A 16,952-nucleotide genomic window follows, 5' to 3' on the forward strand; every position below is an offset into this window, starting at 1 on the left:
TCTTCGAAGCACCCTTCCTGAGAGCCGGGCTCGGTTTCACAGCCACGTGGCCAGCAGCGATGCAGACCTCGCTGGGACTCACGCTGGGTTCACGGGTTTCCGGCGAGCCACGCCCCGCTTTGCCAAGTTCCTCGTCTCATCCCCATTCTGGTGTGGCTGAGGGCACCCTTAAGTCACTGTGTGTGTGTGTGTTTTCTCTTTATTTAAAGAAAAGGCATTTGAGTAGTGCCATGTTTCAGTCTCGCCTCTCCAAACGTGTTTTCCTTTGACCTTGGTGAGTGAGGGCAGCTCTTGTCTGCGTGGTTCTCGAGTCACACTTCTGTCCCTCCGAACCCGGCACACAGCGCCACTCACGCTCCACAGGGCGAGGGGCACCCCGACGGGTCTAGAGCTTCTTTCTGGGCAGCTGGCCGCTGCTTTCTTGCTGGAGGCTCGCAGGGTTTGTCCTCGCCTTCGGAGTTCAGACCTCTCACTTGGCCGGGTCTTGGTGTAAAAGGCTCCCTGTGGGGCCTTGCAGAACTCCAGGGGAGGGGAAAACTCTTTGATTTCTTCTTTGATTATTGTCCTTTCTCTTCTGGTCTCTCCTGAAATTCCCACAAAATGGGTACTTCCCTCCTCCGTCTGTTCGCCACATCAGCCCCCCTTCCCCTCACAGATTTCTTCTGTGCGAGGAGGGAATTCCTGGGCTCGATCTCCCCCGTCACTGACCATGTTCTTCCCCCCTCACCGCCCCGTCCATGGTTCGTCTCCTCTGCGTCTTGTTAATTCCCAAGCCCGCTTCCCATTCTGTGCTTATTATTATTCAGGGCAGCTTGGGCCTGTTCTTGTTTTATGGATGCAACGCATCTCCTTGGAAATCCTTTCCTGGTCCCGAAAGTCAGGGCGGAATTTCCAAATAGTTTTAAGCAACGACCCTCACTCCAATCTCAGAAGGAAGATGCATCCAGGGTTTATTCAGCTCACGACTGGGGAGCCAGCAGGACGGGAATCAGCAGAGTTAGGAAGACAGACGGGCGCCGGAGAGAGAAGGCGGGGATGAGCGTGCCAGCTCAGAATCAGAGCTGGTTAATAACAAAGTCCGGGTCATAAAACCGTAGCCTTTGGAGTTCCCTTTTCTGTTGGGAAGAAATCACCACTAAACATCCACACGTTAATATGTAAATCCACAGCAGCCAGACCTTTAATTAACAGTAAATGGGGAATCCAACGTATGCTCCCCTAACGGAATCCTCAGAGGAGTCTGTTAATGCTCCGAAACGACGCTGTGTGTGAGAAATACTGCCCTCCCTTTGCCTTATTTCCAAGGTTTAGGAGAATTTTTCTTAACTCCTGTTTCAAGGAAGTCATCTGTCTTGCTGGCTCCACGCACTGCCTCCCACTCCTGCCACCGTCCCCCCCACTCCCGCCCTTTTGACTTCTCTCTATTGCTTTGTGACCCCGTGTCTGCTCACATTTATAAATGAAGACCCGGGCTGGGCAGCGTGAGAGCCGGCCTGGCTTCAGCACTGTGGTGAGGTCCCTATTTGATATCTTTTCTTGGTCCTCGGGTGGGGTCCACAGCCCAGCATCCTCCTGGGGGTGAGGGAGAGCTGGGTGCATGTGGGGTTGCAGCGGGTCCTGCGCTTGGTTTAATGCGATGCTGCTATCATTTAAAGATTCTTTGTGTATTTTGAGCCAAGGGGGCCTGCATTTTTATTTAGCACCAGGCCCCACAAATTATGTGGGTGGTCCTGGCTGGGGGCAGGAATAACAAAGACCCACGTGTGGGATGCTGGGGATTCAGAGGACTCTGACCTAGCCCTGTCCTCAAGGTCCTCTCTCTCCTTTGTGTGTGGGTGAAGGTGCGGGATGAGAAGCCAGCAACCCGGGCTCCAGAGTCCAGCCCCCCGGTTCTGCTCCCACTCAGGACCTGTCCCCGGAGCTGCCCGCCCATCCCCCGCGGTCCCAGCCAAGCTCCGCGCTATAAATGTTGTTTCCCGAGTAACAGGCCTGACATCCAGAGGTTGTTTTCTCCCTTCCTGCTCCTCCCCATCCCCAAATTACTGGCTCCTTCTTCAAGCTGTGGAGGAGACAGAACGTGCACACGAGAAGGTCCCTTAGAGGTCAGGGCCTCCATCTCCACAGCCCTGTGGCCCTGCTTCCCTGCGGGAACTACCTCAGTGCAGCCGCTTCCACACTGGGACGGCGGAGTGTTAGAACGTGGTTTTCCACTGAGCTCAGTGTTGTCTTCCTGTAGCTCCGACCCGATGGAACCATTCATTCACGCATTCAAGGCAAAACCAGCACTTACTGACCCGGGCCCCGTGCTGGGCAGTGTGGACAAGACCAAGGCCGCCGAGGTCTCCTAGAGCTCACGGGTTAGAGACTGCATGGAGCCTGGCTGGTGCGGCTCAGCTGGCTGGGCACCTCCCGGGCCCTGAAAGGCTGCCTGTTCCTTCCAGGTCAGGGCACATATCAGGGTTGCTGGCTCAGTCCCCCGGTAGGTGGCATGCAGGAGGCAGCTGATCGATGTCTGGCTATCACATCGATGTTTCTCTCTCTCTCTCCCTCTCCCTTCCTTTCTTTCTAAAAATCAATAAAAAAATCTTTAAAAAAAAGAAAACGGATGTAAAACAGGTAATGAAATTCTAAATAAATTCTAAATTGGGATCCATGCCGTCCCAAAGGAGTACAGAGGCTGTGAGGGCATGGAGTAGGGACCTGATTTAGGCAGGGGTGTCAGCACATCCTCCCTCATGGAGGAAGAGGGACCTGGGGGTGAGGAAGAGCTGAGCAGGCAGAGGGCGGAGGCAGGGCCTCTCAGGCAGAGGGGACAACATGCAGAGGGCCAGAGGGACTGCTTGAGGAAGAGAAAGGAGGGCAGAGGCACAGGGTTGGAGCCCAGGATTCCCAGGGGTAGGTGGGTGCTGAGGAATGAAGCCAGAGAGGGGGGCAGGGACCTGGTCCTACAGGGGGACCTGGAGCCTGCGGGCAGGGGCGTCCCTGGCAGGCCCATGACAGTCCTTCAGAATTTAGAAGGCGGCTCCCTTCCTCCCTGAGTCTCCCATTCTCCACGTCAAATGTCCCCAGCACCTCCCCCCGTTTGTCACAGGACAGGTGAGGAGGCCTCACCTGCCGGACTCACTTCAAGTGACCAAGGCAGTCTTGGTCTTGGTGGGGAGCAGGACCCTGGCCTCCCAGTGATGACACGGGCATGGGCTGCCTTTGCCCCAGTGTCAGGTGGGATTGTGGGGACCTGTTGAGTGGCCCAGGTGGTGGTCAATCTCCAAGCCAGGTCTCTCCCACCCTGGAACTAACTCAATACAGTTGATTGTTTAAAAAGCCAAATATCAGACTTAGCATTCATTGCTATTAAATTCATCTTACAATGATCACTAGGAGACCTGACTCATTACCTGTACTTCCTGTGCGTGGTCAGCCCAGGACAGCAGGCCCTGGGGCACCTCCCTGGAGACTCTGCCAGTGTGTGACAAAGCCCTGGATATCATGGAATAATAGTTAATAGCTGAGCCCACCTCATGGTCTTCTTTAAGCTACGCCTTTCTGTCTTTGTCCATTAGGAGGTCATGAAATATTCAATGACATTCTTGTTGAACTTGAGATATTCTTTACCTGCATATCTCCTTTGGTGCCATTCTACCTCCTCCCCTGTCCGAACCAGGAAATGGCCATTGCCAGCTGTGGGGAGGGGCCTGGGCACCTTCATAGTAAAAACTTCCCCAAGAATTCCACTGCTGAGTCTCTAGGGTGAGCCAGGACTGGGGGGCTGGCTGCAGGGACCTCTCCAGAATGAGGCTGAGGCGGAGCCTTGCCAAGGGCACGGCTGGCTGGCACGGGCCCCACCTTAGATGATTGAGGGAACAGGAGCTGCCCTGTGTGTGAGAGCCTTTGAGAGCTTCCGACTGTAACAGTGAAAGCATGGAGTGGAGCAGCTGAGCGACACGTGGGAGCAGCCTGGGAAAGGGCGGCCCCACCCCCAATCCTCAAACACGTGCACAGCCTTGCACCCCGACTCAGTGCTCCTCAAAATTCAAGGAACAACAGACATCCTGGGGCACATGTTAAAATACAGATTCCTGGGCCTCGCCAGGGATCCAGACCCAGCAGACACGGCAGGACCTGGGAGCCTGCATTGCAGCCATGTGCCCAGGTGGCCCTGCGCAGGCGCCCTAGCTCATCTGACCGTCCAGAGCCCCTCCCTGGGAGCGTGGCAGGCGGAGATCACGAGCGCCAGTTCTGGGAACGCCAGGGAGGAGAAGAGGCGTGCGGTGGGCTCCTTTCCTGATCTGCATCCAGGATCTAAATTAATTTTCCTGACGAGTAGATGTACTTTGTGAATAGAATGGCGGGACTCCTCGTGAGAATTTCTATTATTAATAATATTAGCACAAATAGCAGTAATGGCAGTCACGCAGCACCTGGCCGGGGAGTGGGAAGGAGAGGCCGGGTCGGGTTTTGTCACACTCTGGAAACATCTTCTCCTGAGTGTGCAGTTTCCCACCCGGACTCTTCCAGGCCCCTGGGAAATAAAACGTCAATAAGCATTCTTCCCTGGCCCTGGACTAGAGCTTTCTAAAAAGATCAGGCAGGCACGACCCCTCTGCGGTTGCTTGCTGAGAGTTCCTTTGGACCAAAGTGCCCCATCAGTGGGACTTTAAAAAGCAAAGGGAATTGAACCCTCTTAGGCATCATTCAGGGGTGTGCTAAAAGTAAGAGCATCTACGGATTGCCGAGTACTTACTGTGCACTGATGCTGTGCATTATCTGGTCTAATCTTTCAACTACCTCTGTGTGGGAGGGACTCTGGTAAGTTCCATTCACAGAGGCACAGGGACACGGAGTGACTTGCTCAAGGTCACGGACTTGGTAAGGGGCACAGCAGGAGCTGAATGCAGAGAGCTTGGCTCCATGGGCTGGCATCGAGTCTTGGTTCTGTGTAACTCAGGGTGTATGTGTCAGGGATACATTTGGCTGCAAGTAACCGTAACATCCAACCAACAGTGGCTCGAGCAAATTCTGGAGTGTTTTCTCTGATGTAACATGAAGTTTTGAGGTCAGTGGTTACTGGTGATGGCTCAGGGATGTTCTTGTGATGTTTTAGGTCTTTCTTCATGGTCACAAGGTGGCTGCTGAAGCTGTGGGCATCATGTCTACATCGAAGGCAGGGAGACAGGGAGACAGGGATCTGCAAGCCGCACCTGTCCAGATGGATCAGGAAAACAACGTTTTCTTTCCTAGATATTTCCCCCATCCCAGCACACTTGGCCAGAACTGGCTCTTGTGGCCATCCTTAGCTGCAAGGGAAGCTAGGAAAAACCATTGAATTTGGCTAAATCAACCAAGAATTGTTCTCTGGGGCCAGGCAAGATTAGAAGAAGAGAATGCACATTGGGTGGGCAACTCTGAGTCTGCTACATTCCTTTCCCAGGGCCTTCGTTTCTTTGTCTATTTTAGACCAAAGCTGTGGCCCTACCATGTCTCCAAGCTGTGGTCCAAACCTTCAGCACTCCGACAAAGCAGGGTGTGTGATCTGTTGAAAAATCTAAAGTCAAATACCGACCGGTGCAAGCTCCACAGAGGGCTGTGTCTGCCAGCAGACCTGGCTGTGGTTATGGGCATCAGAGGGTCATCACTGGGGCTGTTTCCAGAAGCTGCTGCAGCCAGCCCCCCTTCTGTGCATTATCCTGTGGGTCAGGGAACATTCCCTGTGTCAGCAGGCCCAGGCACCCTTCAGTTCATGACACTGACTTTACACACGTATTTATCCTGGGTTCTACAGGTTTGTCTGCTCCAAGGACCGGGTGCTCCGAGGGCAGGGCCGAGGCTGAGGCATCCTCCTGGAGTCCCCACAGCCTCCCTCCCCCTGGCCAGCCTGGAGAAGGAGGTTCCATGACATGTTTGTTTCATATCTGTTGTGTCCAGGCATTGCAGAGCTGGGGGAGGGTATCTGGGGCCATTGTCTTTGAGCTGAACTGACCAGTGGGTGGGTGTGGATCTGGGAAGGTTCGAGTGGGAACCTTGGTGTAGATGATTCTTCATTTGCATATGGAGTTGAGTGGGAGAGTGGTGATCACTGCTCAGGTCCGTTTCTATGGAAACAGGATGCTAGATGCCATGAGGGAGTGGGGTTAGTCACCAGACATTCTCAGGCCACAGGTTGACACGCCAGCCACCAGTCACGAATCAGGCAGGGCTCTCTCAGTTATACAGGATGGGAATCCACCAAACCCAAAGCCAAGGCGTCTCTGACTTCAGGGCCTGCTTGATCCAGAATCCTGAAATGCATCACCAGACAGTGTGTCCTCTCATCCCACGGCTGCTCATTCCTCTGCGCCGACCTCCATCTCTGGCAGCTTTCTCGGTGGGAAGCTGCGGGCGGTCGTGGGGTTCACAGTCCATTCCCTCAGGTTCGACACAAAACCCCTTCTCCTTCCCCAGCTACGCCCAACGAGTGCGGAATGGACCCTGCTTGGCTTGGATTGGCTGGTGTGGGTCATGTGCTCATCTCTGAGCCAATCACTGCAGCCTGGAGGCCGCACTTTGATTGGCCAGACCTAGATCCAGCCCCCCCAGCAGCACTCGTGGGTCAGTGGGTCGGAGGTCAGGCGCATCCACTCCACGTGGCCTGGGAGTGGGGAGGGTCGTCTTGGCAAATGCAGGGCTCTTACCCTAAGAGCAGAGAGAGGACCTCCGGCAGGCAGAAGCCACATCCTTTAGAACCTGTGTTTGCTAACTGGGCCGGGCGCTCTTACATCCTCACCGTCCTGAGGAGCTGGGGTTGGTAATCCCATTTTGTGGAAAGGAATGGGAGCCTCCGAGAGGTGAGCAGCCTGCCCCAGGTCACAGCGCCTGCATGAGGCAGATCTCTGAGGTGCTCGGGTTCAACTGCCCCCAGAGACCATGCTGCCTCACAGCGTGAGGGGTTTGACTAGTTCAGAGGCCAAAATATTCTTCTAGATCTGCCCTGGAGGACCTGGGCGGCCTCGCCAGCCCTGAGGGAGGAGGGTCCCCGGAGAGGGACATTTCTCCCAAGCTTTGGTAGATAGAGCTCAGAGGCTCTCTATCTTGTGGCGGTGCCAAGACTACTCCGACAAAATGAAGCTAAATTGTATGGGAAGCAGACAGGAGGTATACCAGTATTTGGGACATAGTCTAAAAAATCATAGATTGTCATTTATCTGAAGTTCAAACCTAACTGATCAGCCGTGTTTTATCTGGCAACTCTACCCAGAGGTACAGGCACTGGAGCGTGGTCACCTGAGTGGAGCCTTGTGAGGGGGTCCAGGGTCTCCTGCTGCTGAGGTCCCCGGAGCTGCCCAGATTCCCGCCAGCTCGGGTTTTGTCTATGCAGCCCTTCCTTCCACTTTGTAACCCCTAATTCCCCCTTTACTGTGAACTTGACCTGAGTTGGTTTCAGTATCATTTTCTTTATCAGTCACTAACCCCTGTTCTCTGGTCTCATAGGATTCGTGTGAGGACAGATGGGTGAAATTGATCCATAAATAAGTACTGGCCAAAGTTAATGTTATTGCCCTCTGATTTTCACTCTCCATTATGTCCTCCCTCCACTGAACACCTACTGAGTGCTAGGTGCGGCGAGAGTGGCGTGGGCTGGTGGTCTAGTTACAAGCCTGAGTCAGCACAGAGCTGCCTCCTGACAGACGATCCGCTGTTTCCAGCATCTCAGCTTCCTTTCCATGAGCTACATCTTAAACTACATTTTAAGAAAGCCCCCATGGGCCCCTTGAAAAGATCGAGGAAACACCCTATTTTTATCAGCAACACACAGAAATCATCTCCAGGGAGGGGTGTTTCCAGGAAAGACGTTAAATCGCAGTCATTGATGTTTCTTGTTAGCTCCAAGCATTTTCCCCAATCCAGGCCTTCAAGTCATTTGTTTGACAAGCTGGCGTGGGGAGCCCTGGGCTAGGCGCTGGGGACCCAGCGGGGACAGTGAGCTAGACCCGGCTCTGTGGAACAGGGCGGTGACAGAGCAGGCCTCAGAGCCAGGGGTGCCCCAATAGAGACATGGGGGGCTCAGTCAGGAGAGCCCAGCTCTAGCCCGGGTAGAGCTGGAAAGGAACACTTCCCAGATGGGGTGGCATCTGGAAATCTGGGAAGGGCACTGGCAGATGCCAAGGTGGAGAGGCTGGAAACAGCGTGGCACACTCCGGAGCTGGAGATGTTTGGGTGTCCCATGGAGGCAGGGCGAGTGGTGGGCAGTGCTGGGGTTGTGCCAGGGCGCTTCCAGAGGCCTGCTTCTGGCTCTGGCTCTCTCTGGCAGGAGGTGGGTCCAGGGAAGGGTTGAGGCAGGCGTCCTGTGATTCGTGGGCAGGCGGGACCCAGGGCAGCAGACGAGGCTGTGACTTACACTAGCTGACACTGTTTGGCTCTGACTTGTGTCAGGCCGGGTTCTAAATCCATAAAGGAACACGTTCGTCCTCCCCACACCCCCATGAGGTCAGTTTGGTGACTTGCCCGAGGTCACGCGGTGCCCTAGCAGCAGGAGCTGGGATGGGAACCCAGGCTCTAACCACTGGAACACACTGCCCCATGCTGGCCCCATCCCGTGTGCTGCCATCTGTGCTGTGCTTACTGGCCATCTGGGAGGGTGCTCAGGAGCCAGAAGGCGGCCTGGCCTGATGGCTGATGAGGTGTGTGTTGGGGGGTGTCACACAGAGCCCCTGGATCCCCCACTCCCTGGCATGTGACCTGGGTGCTTTCTGAGCCTTGGCTTCCTCACCCGCAGTGGCTCCTGGTCCCACCACGGGAAGCAGTGCATAGAGCGAGTGCTCAGAGACCCTGGGAATCAGCCAGGACTCCGGGTTGCTGTGACAGGAAGCCAGGGCACACGGGCCCCAAGTCCCAGAGGGAATGGACTGGCTCACAGGACGGGAAGTACAGAGGGCGGAGCCGGGATTCGGGTACAGCTGCAGGGAGTGGTTGGACCATATGGTCAGGATCCTGCCGCTCTGCCGCTCTGGCCTCGGCCTTCCTTTGTGTTGGCAAAATTCTCAGGCCACCGCAGAGGCAAGATGGCCATTAGCGCCTCCGGGTTTCCAGGCGGTGGCTTAGCCAGGGCGGGCACCTCGTCCCTGCAGTGCTGGCTCACGGGCTGGGTCTACCTGGGGTCATATGCCCATCCCAAGTCAGTCATGGTGGCTGGGGGATGGCGTCCCGGGTTGGCTCACCTGGGTCTCTGGGCCTCTCCTGGGATCTAGGGGAACAGGGAGTGGGGGGAGGAGGCTCCTCAGCGGGACTAAGTGGGGCTCACTGTTCCCCAAGAGTGACTGTCCGCCCTGCAGCCCCACCCCAGCCTGGCTGCACCGAGTCCCTCTCGCCAGATGACACCTGGGACCCAGGGCAGCCATTCTCCCCCCGGGGCGAAGTCAGGACAGAAGTGCTCGCTTTACAGCAAAATTACTCACCTAATTAGGCGCTCAGAGCTGGCACGGCGGAGTGGGGGTTTTGTTGATTTTTTCAGACTTTTAGCACTGAAGCCGTGTGATAATGTAACTGTGCAATTAGGAACTAATTTCTCACTCCCGCAAGTGATGTCTTCACTTGGGGCCCGAGGGGAGCCAGCCCGGTGCTTCTTCACCCACAGCAGCCCCTCTTCACCTGCTCTTTTGGGGTTGGGACACTCCTACAGCTGTCATTCAGGGTGGGAGGAGAACGGAGGGTAGGAGAGCACCTGTCACAGGTGTGACTCACGCTCCTAGGGTCCCCGAGTGCCTACCGTATCAGTGGGGCTGGTGCGGGTGCTGTGTCTGAGGAGGACAGAGGGCGTGGCCAGTACTCAGCCAGTTTTCGGATAACCCTGCAGCCCCTGCCCTCACGGGACCACATGGTCTACGGGGTGGGGGGGGGCGGTGTCACTGGGATGGCACCCTCATCGCCCTCAGGGGTCACCTGCTGGTGAACAGCCCCTAACCGGCTTTCCTCCCGCCCCCCCCTCACTGCTTCCTGGGATCCCCTCCCAGGTAAACTGCTCCCAAGCCCTTGGCTCAGGGCTGCTTGGGGAAGCCAGACTAGCCAGGGTGTGGAAGGATCCGCAGCAGGGAGGGGCCAATTCAGCCTGGGGTGGAGGAGGCGGTCTGGAGGGAAGGATGAGAGTGAGGAGAAAGGGCATTGTGCAGAGGACAGGGGGAGAGAAGCGTGTGTCTGGGGAGCTCCTGGGCCTGGCATGGTACCTGGGATGCGTGGGGTAGGAGCAGGGTTGGGGAAGGGGACTGAGGCGGACTAGAGGGCCTTGAAGGCCGAGGCCAGGGGCTGGGTCTTGGTCTGAGAGCAGTGGGGAGGCATTGAAGGTTTAACTTGGGGAGTGACACAGCCAGATTTTAGTTTTAGGAGGTTTTCTCCTGCAGAAGGCGGGCTATTGGGGAGGAGGGAGGAGGCAGGAGGCAGGAGACTAGCCGGGAGGCTGCTGCGGCTGTCAGAAGAGGGAGGGCTACTGGACTCGGGCAGGGGTGGTGGAGCTGTGGGCAGACTGTCCCACGTTGGTGCACGGAGTCTCCACCAGCACAGTGTGCTTCCGAGGGCAGAGAGTAAAGCCCACAGGCCTTACCTCCCCGCTGCACGTTCTCCCCACCCCTCCCCACCCTGTCCAGTGTATCCTCTTCCTCTCAGAGAAGAATGAGAATCTCTGGAGTTTTCATTGTGCACCTACTCTGTGCCCTTTATCACTGAATGCGTTTACACCTAGTCTCGTTTCCCCAGACAGGAGAGGCAGCTGCAGCAAACACCCCCATAAGGTTCATGGAAGATGAAGGAGAGAATAAGGACCTGGGAGAAATGTTTAGGCTAATGGATTCCCTGGATGAATCCATAAGATCTTCCATGCTGCTCAGAACTCAGTAACTCATCACATGTCCCTTTTTGACTTGACAGCCAGGAAGCTAAAACAGAGCTAAGATCTTGACACTAAATTCTCCAAGAAATTTTTCTTGGGAGCTTTTCAGTGGGGACCCTGAGGGCTGCAACTGATGAGGTCTTGGGGCTTTTGCAGAAGGTGTGTTCCCACATTGAAGATCTGGGGCATCAGGTCGGGGTGAAGGGTGGGGGCCTTCTTGAGTGGCCATGGACCTGGGTTCTGTGAGGAGGGACAGGGGGTCAGACCAGGCAGCATTGTCTTGAGGGCTCCCACAGCCGTGCCCCGGTGGCTGTGGCCGTGGTCCGCCCTGGTCCAGGGGAGCACGAAGAGGGGGGAGGCGGGATCCAGGTAGTGTGGGAGCTCACCCAGGTTAACGCGGGGTGAGAATGCGAACAGGGCTTGGCAGGCAGCAGGCCTTCAAAAGCCATTTGCTTTTTCTGGCTCACCATCCTCGGTGAGGCAGCTATTTATTTCTACTGTGAGACTTCATGGGGATGGGAACCGATCCTGGTCTGGCACCTGCTGGACCTCAGCAGGTGAGCTCTGGGGCTTCTGGAACATAGAGCCAGGTGGGTTCAACCTGGCAGGGGCTGGGAACCCCCACCTCCAGCACACCCAGCGAGGCATCCACAGCCTGCCCCCCCGCCCCCCCCCCCCCCGCTCTCCCAGGGCCTGGCGCTGCCCCCTTGGCAGGAGGCAGAGAGCTGCATTCCTGGGGGGGCGGGCGGGGGAGGGCCTGGCAGGAGCTGAGCCTGCGATGGGGTGAAGGGGTGGCTCTCCTAAGCCTCTGTATGTGTGTGTGTGTGTGTGTGTGCGCGCGCGCGTGCGCACGCGCGCGTGCGCGTGTGCATCAGTGTAAGAGCGCCTGTTTGTGTGCCCATGTGTGCCACCCCCACAGCGCCTTCATCACACATATCTCCTTGGCTGCCTGGATAGCTCTTTCTACACAACATGAAAACGACAGTTTGGCTCACCCACGCGCGGAATCCTCATACAGCTCCGCTCTCTCGATGCCCCCTCTCAGATCATCCCCTGCCCTCATTCCCTGTCCCCTCCCCCTCCCCCTCCCCCTCTCTGCAGGGCTGCTGCCCCTGGCACCCCTCCCTCCCTGCCTCCCTTCTCCTCTGATCCCTCAGGTCCCTGTCTCTAGTTCTATGCCTCTGTCACCTTTTTTTTGGTCACGCCCCCTCATCTGAATTGGGGCTGTGGAAGGAGTGTGTGTGAATGAGGGTGTGTAAGGGGTGAGTGTGTGTGTGCACCGATGGTTGTATGCAGGTGTGAGATTGTGTGTGTGTGTATAGGGGAGACAGAAAGAGGGAGGGAGGGGGAGAGAGAGAGAAAGAGAGAGAGAGAGAGAGAGAGAGAGAGCGAGCGAGCAGAGCCAGAACCTGTGCCCTAGAAAGCTGGGGGATGGATGAGGCATTTCAGGCAAAGGAAGCTTTCACTCAATTACTCTTCAAGCAGCGGGAGGGGGTGGCGGCTTTACAACAATCAGACAGGTTTGCATGGTGCGTGGAAAAAGCCTTCATTTCCTGCTGATGACGGTGGTGACAGGTGGAGCCGGCAGTCGTGCTGGAGCCCTGGGGTGGGGGTGGGGGTTTGGGGGAAAGGCTTTGGTGAGTGGGGCATCAGGGTCAGGCTGGGGTGCAGGCGCTGGGTCAGTGGGGGTGGGGGCAGCTAGGATCTGATGCAAGGAGAGGGAACCACAGAGGGGACCCGGAGGTCTGGAGGTCTGCTGCCACGGAGCCGGAGCCGCAGGGGGAGGGCCGGCCTGACTGGTGAGGCCCTGAGGAAGAAAACCAGGGCCGTGGTGAGGGCTCCGGTTTGAGTCCCTCCCCTGCCGGGTGGGAACTGCTGAGGGCAGGGCCGGGTCTGAGTCATTCTGGGGTCACTTCCCCCTGCACTGGCCCGGCTCAGTGTGGACGTCAGGGCAGCTGCACGGAGCCTTCAGCGTAAAGAAGGCGTCGGTGGACAGAGATGAGGACCGACATCCAGCTGCCGTTGGGCCAGCCCAGGCACCGCTGCGCTCGGTCCTCCCTCTGAGGACTGCGGCTGGCCCTCCCTGTGCCAGAGGCTGCTCCGGAGGCGGGGCGGGAGCCACCGGCCCCCAGTGGGGACCCAGGTCTCGGCCCTCCATCCCTCTGTCCCCAACAGCAACTCCTGATCCTCAGGGCAGCCTGGGAGGGTGGTGTCACCAGCCCCCCACCCCCTCTCAGAGGAGGAGACCGCTCGGGGCCACACAGTGGACTGGGCACAGCCTGGATCCTGACCTCCTTTTCCTACTTACCCTTCCCAGGCAGGCGTGGGCACACATGGGTGGGTGTGGGTGGCCAGGGCCTCTGTGGTCTGGCCCGGGGCCCCTCCTGGCCCTCCTGCACCATCCTCATCTTCCCCTCTCTCCACAGGATGGTGGAGTACTCGCTGGACCTTCAGAACATCAACCTGTCGGCCATCCGCACCGTGCGTGTCCTGAGGCCCCTCAAAGCCATCAACCGTGTGCCCAGTGAGTTGGCGCCCCTCCCCCACCCCTGGCCCATAGAGACCCCATTCTCCCTTTCAGTGCCAGGCTTGTCAGGGGACCCCTCAGTGACCGGACAGATGTCCGTCCTGCTCCCACAGGGCTCATGGGCCAGTATTGGGCCTGAAGACGCTGGAGGGTGGCCTCGGTGCCTGAGCCCAAAACGGCTTGGGTTGCTGTGCTCTGGGGAGTCTGGCTTTCAGGAGCACGGCTCCTCGGGGGCGGTGGCGGCCGCAGCGGGCCCGGTGTGGAAAGGAGCTGCACAGTGTGAGGGAGGACCTTCTGCAGCTTTTTACCAAGGAGGGGTCCCCAGGCTCCCTCACTCGTGCTAAGTGACTTCGAACTTAAGCTTTATCACCCACCCACATGTGAAGGGTGTGCACATGTGGGGGTGTGTGTGCACATGTGAGGGGTGTGTGCACATGTGAGAGTGTGTTTGCACATGTGGGTACGTGTATAGATGTGAGGCTGTACACACATGTGGGCGTGCATGCACATATGAGGGGTGTGTGCACATATGAGGGGTATGCACATGTGAATGGGTGTGCACATGTGGGTGTGCACACACATGTAAAGGTATGTGTGCACATGTGAGGGGTATATACAGGTAAAGGTGTGTGCATGTGTAGGGTGTGCAAATGTGAGTGCACATGTGAGGGATGTTCACATAGGGGTGTGTGCACATGTGACATGAACACACATGGGGCACGTGTGTCCCCCTCCCTTCCTCTCCCTCTGTGTGGGAGCTCATTAGATGGCTCCTGGCTGTGAAGGTCACTTTCTTTTTTTTTTTTAAGTATACTTTTATTGATTTCAGAGCGGAAGGGAGTGGGAGAGAGAGATAGAAACATCAATGATGAAAGAGAATCATTGATTGGCTGCCTCCTGCACGCCCCCTACTGGGGATCAAGCCCACAATCTGGTCATATGCCCCTGACCAGAATCAAACCTGGGACCCTTCAGTCTGCAGGACGACGCTCTATCCACTGAGCCAAACCGGCTCGGGCGGGAGGTCACTTTCAAGTCCCTTCCGCCAGCCTGCCTGGTTCTCCCGAGCAGGGCAGGCTGGGTGGGCTCCTTCCTGGAGGCTCCTGTTTTGGAGGCTGCAGGGACCAGGCCTGCAGAGGGCTCAGGTCCTTCCTTAGGGGCCTCCCTCCTGCTAATAGGGGCCCTGGAGGCTCAGGGTGGAGAGATGGGAGTGCCTGTGTCTGCCCTGGCTCTGCCTCAGCCGATTCACAAATGAATCTTCTCTCAGAACTGGCGTGGGGTGTCCTGGGAGCCCAAACACTCTGGGACCCACAATATAACCAAGGCACTCCCTCCCCCGACCTAGAAACTTCCCCTGGCTTCCCTGGAAAGGGGACTTGAGGTAAAGTCATGTTCTTGAGTAACTTAATTGACAGGAGCCTCGGGCGGATGGAGCAGGTCCACTGATCCAGCTCCCCATGTGCAGGAGGGGCAGCTGGGTACCCGGGCGCCACGCCCTCTGCCAGAGTCACCAGGGGATGCATGAGGGGGACACAGGCTCCCTGAAGCGCTTCCTAGAGAGGCTTGATGGGTTGCCTCCTCTGGAGCGGCTTTCCCCCCAGACTCATCTTCTCAACAGCAGCCCGTAGCTTTCACGTTCGCCACTAGATGGCAGGCTGGAGAGCTGGGAAAAGGCAAAGTCAAATGATAGGTTATCAGTTACAAAGCTGTGGAGAGCGGGGTGGCTGCCTGCCGTTTAAAAGGTGGTTTAAGAACAAGACCCACCAGGAAGACTCAGTGGGGCTGTCAGGAATGCAAGCTGCGGTTTTCAGCTCTGCCTTGAGCATGCTGTGTGGCCTGGGAAGTCCCCGAGTGTCCCTGGGCCTCCGTTCCCCCCTTGCACAAAGCAGGGGGAAGGATTCGATTAGGGGCGTGGTTTTAAACGTTGTCCAGGACGGGTCGGGGACCTGGAAGTCATGGTGCTCTTTATGAAGCCCTGTAAAGGGAAAGGAGGCAGGGCTGAGAAAAGGAAACACTAGCCTTTGAGTCAAGAGGCTGGGTCCTTGCTGTGTGACCTTTCATAAGTCACTAGCCCTTTCTGGGCCTTGGCACGATGGGGCTGGATTTTCTCTAAAAGTGCCCCCTTTGCCCGGCCAGCGTGGCTCCGTGGTTGAGCATCGACCTATGAACCAGGAGGTCACGGTTTGATTCCTGGTCAGGGCACATGCCCCAGTTGTGGGCTCCATCCCCAGTGTGGGATGTGCAGGAGGCAGCTGATCAATGATTCTCTCTCATCTTTGATGTTTCTATCTTTCCCTCTCCCTTCCTCTCTGAAATAAAAAATATATATATTTAGCCCTAACCGGTTTGGTTCAGTGGATAGAGCGTCGGCCTGTGGATTCAAGGGTCCCAGGTTCGATTCCGGTCAAGGGCATGTACCTTGGTTGCGGGCACATCCCCAGTAGGGAGTGTGCAGGAGGCAGCTGATCGATGTTTCTCTCTCATCGATGTTTCTAACTCTCTATCCCTCTCCCTTCCGCTCTGTAAAAAATCAATAAAATATATTTTAAAAAAATTAAAAAAAAATATATATATATTTAAAGAAAATAAAAAATAAAAGCGCCCCCTCCTGGCACCCGGTGACTCCTGCCTTGCCTGGCTACACACCCCTTAAGCCTGCGCAGTGCCTGCCAAAGCCCACTGGCCAAGCTGTTTAAAAACGAAAGGTTTTTTTTCCTCCAGTGAGAAAGTAGGGCAGTCACTATGAAGGCCTGAGCTAGCTGATTCTGAGCTGCTGGCCCGCATGTACACCTGGCCCCGGCACACCCGGCCCAGGCTGTGGTGGTGGTGGTGGTGGTGGGGGGTACAGAGGTCTGGGGAGCTCAGGGGCAGCTGGGGGAGATGCTGAGCCTGGCCTGGGTCACTGCCCACCCAGGGTCCCCATCCAGCCACAATCCCTGGGTCAGCATCTCCATGCAGAGGCCTCTGGGCTGGGCCTGGGCTGCGCGGTGCAGAGGTGGAGAGCGAGCTCCCAGGGCAGGTCCATAGGCAGGGTGGCAGCCAAGCTGATGAGCCGGGGGGAAGGCCGCTGTCCGGCCCCAGCTGCAGGCCCAGGAGGTTTGCTCTGCACTGACAGTCCCTCCACTGGCTGCAAGCAAGCCACGCCCTCCTCTCTGGGCCTCCATGTCTCCTTCGATAAAATGGGGTTAGTAATACCAGTTTCCATGTAGGTTTGAAAGGGTGCAAGGCCAAGAGCTTAGCGGAGAGCCTCGCATGCAGTAAGTGGTTAATCAGTGCTGCTGTTAGGAAGAGGTGCTGGGAGCACTGAGGGTGGAGGGCGGCGGACGGACTCAGGACGTCTTTGCGGAACCGGGTTTTGGAAGCCGCTCCCAGGCGCACAGAGGGTAGAGGGCGTTCCTGGCAGACAACCCCACAGCAAAGGCAGAGGAGGAGCCGGCCTGGGAGCAGTGTGGCCCTGACAGAGGGACCGCAGGTGGGCAGAGCGGGAGTGACTTTCTGAACCTTCCAGAAAAGTGCTGCTAATGATAAATGGCTAACATGTATCGGGTGCTTACGAGAAACGGCCGCGGTGCT

General features: G+C 56.9%; 1 protein-coding gene across 3 annotated transcripts in view; it reads left to right on the plus strand.

Annotated features, from left to right (window-relative positions):
* The window catches only part of CACNA1I (calcium voltage-gated channel subunit alpha1 I), a 99,059-nt gene that overhangs the window by 32,022 nt on the left and 50,085 nt on the right, over positions 1 to 16,952 (plus strand). For all 3 annotated transcript variants that reach the window (XM_080661737.1, XM_080661738.1, XM_080661739.1), the window contains exon 5: positions 13,279 to 13,376. In XM_080661737.1, coding sequence (XP_080517863.1) covers positions 13,279 to 13,376 — 98 coding nt within the window. The remainder of the gene's footprint in view (positions 1 to 13,278; positions 13,377 to 16,952) is intronic.

The sequence above is a fragment of the Plecotus auritus genome (assembly GCF_963455305.1).
Source record: "Plecotus auritus genome assembly, chromosome: 3".
Classification (NCBI taxonomy): domain Eukaryota; kingdom Metazoa; phylum Chordata; class Mammalia; order Chiroptera; family Vespertilionidae; genus Plecotus; species Plecotus auritus.